Source organism: Solanum tuberosum, unplaced genomic scaffold (assembly GCF_000226075.1).
Source record: "Solanum tuberosum cultivar DM 1-3 516 R44 unplaced genomic scaffold, SolTub_3.0 scf00726, whole genome shotgun sequence".
Classification (NCBI taxonomy): domain Eukaryota; kingdom Viridiplantae; phylum Streptophyta; class Magnoliopsida; order Solanales; family Solanaceae; genus Solanum; species Solanum tuberosum.
The window spans coordinates 61,599-70,923 of NW_006239697.1; the positions used below are offsets into that span (position 1 = coordinate 61,599).

Below are 9,325 nucleotides of genomic sequence, written 5' to 3' on the forward strand. Positions count from 1 at the left end.
ATTGTATTAGAGTTTGACTAAATTTGAATTCACGTCTTATAATATTTATTTCTAGGGGTAACACTTCCAATAAAAAAATTTCTATTTTCAAAGTTTAAATCCAAAACTTTCCAATTAAGAGTCGAAGAGTATCCCACTTATTCCACCATAACCCACATTTTTTCTTTGTTAAATACTTATTCTAGTTTCCTATGCCTTACTTTGATTCTTATAGAAACGATGTTGAACTCAACCCAAAAGAAGCTAATAAGCTTTGACCGAACAATCAAGTATATAGCTAGCCCAATAACTTATTTACAGTGACGGTACGAAATTTTTTATAAAAAACATTGTTTGATTATATTTATTTTTCATTGTTTGACTATATATTGAACTGATTCTTAAGTTAGTTTTTTTAAGGTAAATCTTTTAAGTTCGAGAAACTGGTTCAAAATCAATTTTTCTAGTATAAAATCTTTTACTACTTACAAAACTCTTATTTTCACAAAAATGAAACACTATCCAAATATTACTTTTTCAAATATTATTTTCTTAACGTAACTACAAAAAATCTTGTTCTATCTCCCACCCCGAATGCCCTTCCCCTCCTTCAAATTTGACTGTATTAGTTAGGGTACAATAAAAGTAAATAATTTATTATACTAAATTATTATATGAACAATCTCATCTAAAAAGTTTTAAAAGAAATTGCTAACACGTATCAATCTTTATTTTGTTCTATTTACGCCAAGTCTGAACTTTATTGATTTATTTTAATCATCGAAGTGTTTCAATTCTCAAAAGTAATTTTTCTTAACCTATGCAATGATTTGTTTTAGTTTGTTGTTAATGAAGGTACTAGAAACTAAAGGCACTTTAATAAATGATTCTTTTTTTTTTTTTCAAAGTGAGTCGCAGTAACTAATTAATTTTACTGTGTTAGATTTGAATTTGAAAGTGAAAAATATTTTATATTTGGCATGATATATAATTGTGTCCTTTAATTTGGTTTCATTCCACATTTATGCACTTTAATTTTGAGTGTGCACAAGTAGATACTTGAACTTGTATAAAGTAGAACAAGTAGACATGTGAGTTCTATGTGACATAATACACGTCGGACGCGTAGGACACAAATTGTCATGTAGGATGTCAGATGTCATGAATGACTCATGTGTTTATTTGCTCAACTTCATGCAAGTTTAAGTGTCTATGCACACCCAAAGTTGAAGAATATAAATGTCAGTTGAGGACATATTTATGTATTATGCCAAAAATAAAATATTCTTAGCTTTCAAGCTCAATCAAATAAGTATTGTCCAAATATCTAAATCGACAACAACAAAAAAACATTTCTTCCCTTCTTAAAGACCATTTTGATGTAAAATTTGGTGTTAGCTAGGAGAGGTTATTTGTCTTCGTCTTTTCGATGCAAGAAAGAGGCATATTATTTTAAATTTTTATTTTGGTTGCGTTGAAATGAAAGGTTAAGCACCTCTTTGGCTCCAAGAATATTTGGGAAAAACTTGAGAAGTGGTGTCTGGTCCTATAACTTGGCAAATATATTTGCCAAGTATTCCAAGTTCCTAAATACTAGAAAAAACTAGTATTTGGGTAAGTTCTAATATTTGGAAATTTTAAAAATTACCCCAAACTTTTATATTTTATAAAAAAATACCCATTATTTATTAATTCAACTAATATTTATTCTAACTTCTCCGAAAAAGTTTGATTTCTAATTTGAGTGATAAAATTGAGAAAAAAGAACAATTTGCGTTTAATGAGTTATAATTATAATTGAATCTGTGACAAGTTTGAGTCTTCGATTAATGTATTGTCTTGCCTATATTTTTGTTATTATTGATTGCTATCAATTATATTATAAGGTTATTTCTTAACGGAACATATTCATTATAAAATGATGATATAAATCTATGAGTATTTTTAATAATTTTTAGAAATTATGAGTATAAATCATATTTTTGAAATAGTCAAATATTTTTGCAAAAATTGAGGCCAAACAAATGATAAAACTTCACCAAAATATGATTAGTCAAGAATATTTGAAAACTCTGAACAAACGCTAGCTAATGATTCTTGATTTCATCGTTTTTTGGTTGATTAATTTTTACCTAATATGAATTGAATTAATTGAAACTGAAAATAAATACAGAATACCAAACCAGAAACTTTTTTTAAAAAAAAAAAGTGAGTTGAGGCCATAAGGGACAAGAATGAAAATAGTGGAGTGGTTAAAAGAAGAAATAAAGCATAAGTTGAAATCATGTCACTCCTCCCAAAAATCTTTTTTCATCATTTATCACTCTCTTTCACTTTTCTATACTTAGTCCCTAAGACTTCTCTTCTTCATCTTCTAATCATCTTTTCACAGTTTACAACACAAGATCCAAAACTCAAGTTCCTTACTTTCAATGGATCAAGATTCAGCTCCTTACATCTCCAAAAAACAGAAACCAAACCATGCAGACTACCCTTGTAAGCTTTACAACATTTTTTCCTTTAAAACTATGCTACTTATCATATTTCTAGTTGCACTTCCACTTTTTCCTTTCCAAGCTCCTGAAATCATCACCCAAACAGGAAATTGGGAACTTGTTCAGCTTATTTTAGTTGGTATAGCTGTTTCTTATGGCTTATTCAGTAGAAAAACCGATAATGATAATGATGACGATAACAATGATGATGAGACAGAAAATGAATATTTATATAGTTCAAAGTTTGATAATGTTCAATCTAAATTACTTGATGTTTCATCTTTTTTTGAAAACCATCAAGATGAAAACAGAGTGAATAATTATCAATATTGTAGTGGTAAGCCAGTAGTTGTTGTTGCTAAGGAAAATGATGCTATTATTAGTTCAAGTTTTGTTGAAAAGCCTTTGCTTTTGCCAATTAGGAGTTTAAAATCCCCTGTTCTTGAGCCTATCTCAACTACTAATTCACCAAAATCCATGATTTCATCTCCAAGAAAGATTGATCAATTTGATCACAAAATTGTGAGGAAACAGAGTTTTAACAAATCCTCTGTTTCACATCCACCACCACCTCCTTCTCTGCCATCGCCATCGATTGTTAAAAAATCTACTCTGTTGAGATCAAGCTCTATAGTAATGGATGATCATAATGGTTCTTTTGGTAAGGAACTGAGGAGAAGTACTAAGAGTGTTCCATTTGAATTGAGCTCGTATAAAGGGAAGTCTGTTCGAACAATTAGGCCGTTCATTGGGGCTGCAAGAGCCAGAGTATATGCTAAAGATTTCATGAATGGGAAAGCAGAGGATGAAAGAAACAAAAAAGTTGATACACAGATGCAAGTGGTACAGCCAGCATTGATGGATTTTTCAGGGGAAGAGAAGAAAACGTCGATTTTTGAAAATGTAGTAGAGGAAAGTGATGAGGATTCAGACGAATATATTGAAGAGAGCTCGGAAAATGTAGACGAAGAAAGAAAATGTGTTGTTGATGGTAGTCCAGATAATGTAGACAAGAAGGCTGATGAGTTCATAGCTAAATTTAGGGAGCAAATTAGGCTTCAGAGAATTCAGTCCATTCGTACATCGGCTAAACAGCCTGCTAAAAAGCTAATCCAGTAAAAATATTCTTGTTCAAAACTGAGATGATACTATGAATTGATCACTTGCTGTGAAGAGTCTCACATCGCATTTTTAATATGGGCTTGGGCTATCATCGCAACTAGCTTTTAGGTTTGAGTTAGGGTCAAGTCGTATATTTACTTGCCACTTGAAAAAGTCTTATGGTTTAGCTAGAATTCACTTGGCACTACTGAAGTTTGTCTTGTCCTTTTTTTTTTTTCAGTTTCTATTTGAAGATTTGAGGTTTTTGGTATAAAGATATTCTAGTATTGTAGTTATATAATTAGTCATCCATGTCTCTGCCAGTGGTTGATTTAGTACCATGAAGCTCATTGTGGTTATAGAAAAGAAAATCTTTTGGTTTTATGTTGATTATTAACATGGTATTGTAATTCTGTTCTTCCAAAATATGTCTGATGTTCAGAGAATTAATTCTTCATTTATGATCAGTTAATCACTATGCCTTCCTACATCAGTTAAAAGTTAAACTATTTTATGATGGTTGTTCAGAAATAAATGAGAAATTTACAAGAATTGGCTTTAAGGCCAAGTATACATAGTGTCCCATAATGTTAGTACCTAACACTAGGGGTGCCAAAAGAATGAAAATTCGATTCAACTGACCCGACTTAACCGTATCGAATTGATATATATCATTTTTCAATAAGATTGTGGACTTTTATTTAAGTGTATAATCGTCCCGAATAATTGGGATAAACTTTTTAATTTAAAAAAAAAAACATGAAAAATTTCCGAACCAAACCGAATAAACTAGGTCCTAGGTCTCTGGTGACTGGACGATTTTGGAGCTTTGTTTTTTGTTAGCCTTTAATTAATTAGGTTTAAAATTAAAAGATTATAATAGATATTCCATCAAACAATACGGAAAAATCTATGCAAACAATCCTATTAAAAGTTTAAGATCAAACAACATGACAACAAGGTTTTACCCTTAATAAAATGAGTTATAACCACACAAATATATATCACTTATTTTAGACCATAAATTTCAAAAGTCTTTTCTTTTTTATCTTAAAAGTCATGTCAAATCAAACTAACTCGTTTAAAATCAAACGGAGGGAGCCGTAAACTCTGCATATTTACCAATGAATGCATGATTGCGATTTCCTAGAACAAAAGCCCAATAAGTACGACATTGGGCCGGTTTGCATTATCCATTTGAGTCAATATATATATATGGATAGGGATCTCAACCCGAATATCCATCTCCTTGGAAAATATTTTTCATGAAAAATGTTTTTCTTTATACCAAACACACCCAGACTATCTTGACTATTATTGCATGCTCTTTCCCATTTCATATATTGGACTAGGACTTGCCTAACTTATATTATTTTGTTAATTTTGAAATAAGTAATGAAATTGAATTTATCCAGTTTTGAGAAATTTATTATGTTTAATTCAAGCAAAAATCCCGCAAAATAAGGAACTAAATTCCAATAACACTAGGATACAATGGTACCAGGTTGTAATTTGTTTGTTTAAAAGTTCCCTTAATATATATAAGTACTAGTCTTTAAGAAGGTACAATTAATCATATTAAATCAAGAAACAATTATTGAACAAACTTTCCAAAATTACTGTTAAGAGGCAGACATTCAACTACTAGTTGATTATGATGATAAAGTGATTTGGAGTTTACTTTACATAAAAACAAAACACTCTTTCTCCAGTCCCCCACAAATAATGATGGGAAAGAAAGAAGGAACTAACTACTAAATTAAGTAAAATGGACTTATAACCCTAATTAGTCACTAAAACTAAAAATTGGAGGGACAACAAATAAAAGCAAGAGATTTTCTAGACCCCTCATAACCCCAACAACCTTATCTTATAACAAAACATTATATTCCTCCCTACACACATTATGGTACTTAATATTCACATTTTGTCATTGTCACTACTTTTGTCTTGCAAATGTAGGATAAGTGTCCATTTGACCATAATGCCCTTGTGAGATGGGTGTGGAGGATGGTCCCCACATGTTTAAGGGCATAGGTTGGTGATGCTGATGAGGTGGACCAACGCGATGAGGCGGGATGTTGACAGGTGTATTTGTGGGTCCCGTCGCGACATGCTCACATGAAGGGCACATGGTGAGGGTGGTGGGAGGGGTCATTTGCATGTAGAATTGAGGTGAATGCTTTAGTGACCTTAACTCTTGAACTTCCTTTTGTAACCTCCTGTTTTCATCTGTCAGATTCTCAACGCATCTCTTTAAGAATTCGCAGTCTACTTCTGTTTGCTTCAATTTTGTCCTGTATGTCCATAACAAACTATATTCAGTACTATTAATGTAGCTAAATAGTAGATTTCAAAAGATGCGATGTAACTGTGGGGAATTTGATTTTTCAAACGAGCACTCAGCTAATCTTAGAAAGATAATCATTTGAGAAATTAACTCAAATTAGCATGACAATAATATTTTCTTGTTTAAGTGGAGTTGGAATGTTCACATTTCTCATTAATTATTGGTACAACAACAAGTCAACCACATACTCGATATAGGTAATCGAGATCCGACAATTATAAAGTGAGTGCACACAGACTTTATACCTATACCTATCGAGAGGGAAGAGATTGTTTCCATTTCTCATTATTAAGTCCATGATTTGGTTTTCACATTTAATATGCTGTTGTTCAATCTTTTGCTTCATTATTATTCCTATGATTGTTTGTCTATATTAATTTTGCTTATATATTGCAGATATAATTAAAACGACTTAATTAATTAGAGACAAAAATCTCACCTAGCTCTCCTATTCTGGAACCACACTTCCACTTGCCTAGGCCTTAATCCCAGTCTCTTTGCCAATGCCAATTTTTGTTTCTGCACAAAAACAAAAAATCATCATCAATACTTGTTAAATTAATTTGAATTTCCGAAAATGCCCTTGAAAACGTCATTTCTTCTAATATATATATATTTGAGTTATAAACATTAATTAGAAACTTACAGGATTGAGGGTATGATGGTCTTTGAAGCTATCTTCAAGTACAGCGGACTGTTCCTTTGTTAAACGGAGTTTTTTTCTACAAGTTTCTCCGTCTTCCTCATCGCTAATACCTCGAGAGCTAGCCCTTTCCATTTCATTCTCCTCAGTACAGTTCCCCTCTCTTTCACTTCGCTTATTTCCACTCAAACTTGAAATAGTGCTGTTCGGAGACGATACGCCGCCTTCCTCCTCCTCCGCCGTCGCCGGCATCCTGTTCACGTCGATTCCCTTCAGGAAACTCTTCGTCTCCACTAATCTGCATGCCTCCGTGTTCAGATCTGCAGAAAAAATCGACTCATCTTTTAGATCAACATAATAAAAGTACAGACTCAGAGGCGGAGCCAGGATTTAAAATTAATTAACAAACCTGGTGAGGAATGAGGAAATGGAGGATGAGTAGTCCAATAATTATTATTGAAGGCAGAAGAAGGGGATATTATTGTTGAAGGAATGAGATTTATGGTGGTTGTTCTCTTTTCTGCAGAAAAACTTAGGCTGAGACTCAACCCCAGATCTTCTTTTCCCATCATCATTTTAATTACTAATTTCTCTATGTATAACTGTTTCTCAAAGAAGATTTGTGGGAGTTTTTCTTCTGGTAAGATGTGAGAATTAAATTGGACTTTGCAATCTGAAGAGTGATGGTGTAATGAAGGGGCTTATATATAGGAGAATGCACTGCTTTTTAAAAAATATATATTGATAAATAAGAATACTTTCGATATTTTAGGACAGGGGAAATAATTTTTTATACTCCTAATAATTGTCATGTTATATTCCTCAATAGTCAAATTATACTTGGCTACATCTTAATTTAATTTATGTGGTGCCATTTAGATACAAAGAAGTAAGATACTTTTTAATTTAAAAATAATTTAATTTTACTTGATACAAAAGGTTAAGAAATAAAGAAGACTACAATAAAATACTGTTATCAAAATATCTTTTTAATTTTATATCTTATAATATGTAACGTAAAAAATTGAAATTAAAATATTATCAAAAAAATAAGAAAAATATCTTTTTTGAAACAGATTAAAAAAAATAGATCATTCGTTTTAAAAAAATAATAATAAATTAATTCTTACGCAATTGCGAAAATGGTCAATCATGAGTAAGAGTGTTTGCGGAGTACCAATTATTATCACAAATAATAGCTTTTACCATATAAATTATTACTAGTATATGATAATTAATTAATTTTTTTTATTGTCATTTGTTATCGATATAGATCGATTCTTTATTACATCTCTCCATTTTAATTGTTCACAATTTTACACGTTTCTTAAATTTAATGTTTTGAAAAATATATTATTAAAAATGAATAGGAAATTAGTAACAAAAAATAATGGTTTATTTTAATATAATAAATAAATATAAATAAATCAAGGGAATACATACTAAAACAAAAAAAAAAAAAAAAAGGTACGTCAATATCTTTCATGTGAAAGGAATTTATTTCTCAACCTCGTATAGTGCTGCTTTCACTTTGTTTTTTTATTCTTTTTTCACTTTAACTTGTTCTTATTATTGTGTAAAGCAAACAGAAAGAAATTGGTCTTTTTGTTGATCAGAGTGATTAAAATCTTTCACAATATATAATCTTGTGGTATAAGATTTGAATTGATCGATAGAATCTTGTATTAATGAGTCTTTGATTGAGACTTTCTACGTATGTCTCATATGTAATCACATAGAGATTATTATCCACGCAATACTAATAACAATTTACAATTTATATATATATATAATAAAATATTGTGAATCCCTTTATAACTCTAACTAAAATACTTAATCGAGGGCACATCAGAGGTGTATCTCATCTGGTCCTTTCGTATTGGGGAAATGTTCTCTCAATGCTCTTACGCCTTCTGAATTTATAGATGGATTCACATCGTGCCTTTTTAAAATAACAAAATATGGAGCAAGTAGGAATAATTAAAGAGTAAATTTCTTAGATGATTACATAATTAATAGTTATTATATTACTCTCTTCGTCTATTTTTACTTGTCCACAATACTAAAAATAGTTGTCCAACAATAGTACTTGTCTAGTTTTAAAAATCAAGAGATAATTTATCCTATCCTGTCTATTTTACCCTTGTTAATAAATAATATTTAATATTTAGTGCATTTTTTTTCAAAGCATTAAATTTAATATATTCAAAGGGTAGTGTAGTAATATTAACCCTATTATTATTTTTTTAAATATGGGAAGTGCTAAATGACCAGAAAATTTGGCCAAAATTTAATCAGAAATTTTAAAAAACTATAATATTTTTTTTATTTTAAAATAAATTAATATTTTTTTCATTTTTTAGTTAAAAGATATTAAAATAAAAAGGGTAAAAATATTTTAGAAAGTAAAATAACATAAATAAAATATCTTTCTGGCCAAAAAAAAATTTCATTTTGAAAATAATAACTATTGCGAACATAGAGAAATCAAGTCAAATAATTAGATGTCCAATCCCTCAAATTTTGTGAAGACACAAGGCTCTCAACTTCAATGTGTTTTCATTAATTTGTGTGTCTAATAATCTCTTGAGATATTACAATCAAATCAAATCAAATGATGAGAATTGAGGGGCAATACTTTGCTCTCAATTCTTCTTAGGTATCGATGAGTTTATTTCTTTCTTAATTAAAAGCTTTAAATGTAACTTTGGTATATATATATATACCCTAAATCCTAAACTCTGAACCCTGAACCCT

The 9,325-nt window shown here is 30.3% G+C and overlaps 2 protein-coding genes across 2 annotated transcripts; one reads left to right on the forward strand and one right to left on the reverse strand.

The window, feature by feature from the left end:
- Window positions 1–2,282: 2,282 nt before the first annotated feature.
- On the forward strand, window positions 2,283–3,986 carry LOC102597541 (uncharacterized). Its single transcript, XM_006367401.2, has one exon. The coding sequence runs from the start codon at window positions 2,412–2,414 to the stop codon at window positions 3,591–3,593; it is 1,182 nt and encodes a 393-aa protein (XP_006367463.1). The 5' UTR covers window positions 2,283–2,411; the 3' UTR covers window positions 3,594–3,986.
- A 1,211-nt stretch (window positions 3,987–5,197) lies between these two features.
- LOC102597854 (homeobox-leucine zipper protein HAT4) lies at window positions 5,198–7,289 on the reverse strand. The gene is made up of 4 exons (XM_006367402.2): window positions 6,978–7,289; window positions 6,572–6,888; window positions 6,365–6,444; window positions 5,198–5,872 (listed from the first exon to the last, which is right to left on the reverse strand). The coding sequence occupies exons 1-4, from the start codon at window positions 7,141–7,143 to the stop codon at window positions 5,515–5,517; spliced, it is 921 nt and encodes a 306-aa protein (XP_006367464.1). The 5' UTR covers window positions 7,144–7,289; the 3' UTR covers window positions 5,198–5,514.
- Between the last annotated feature and the right edge of the window lie 2,036 nt (window positions 7,290–9,325).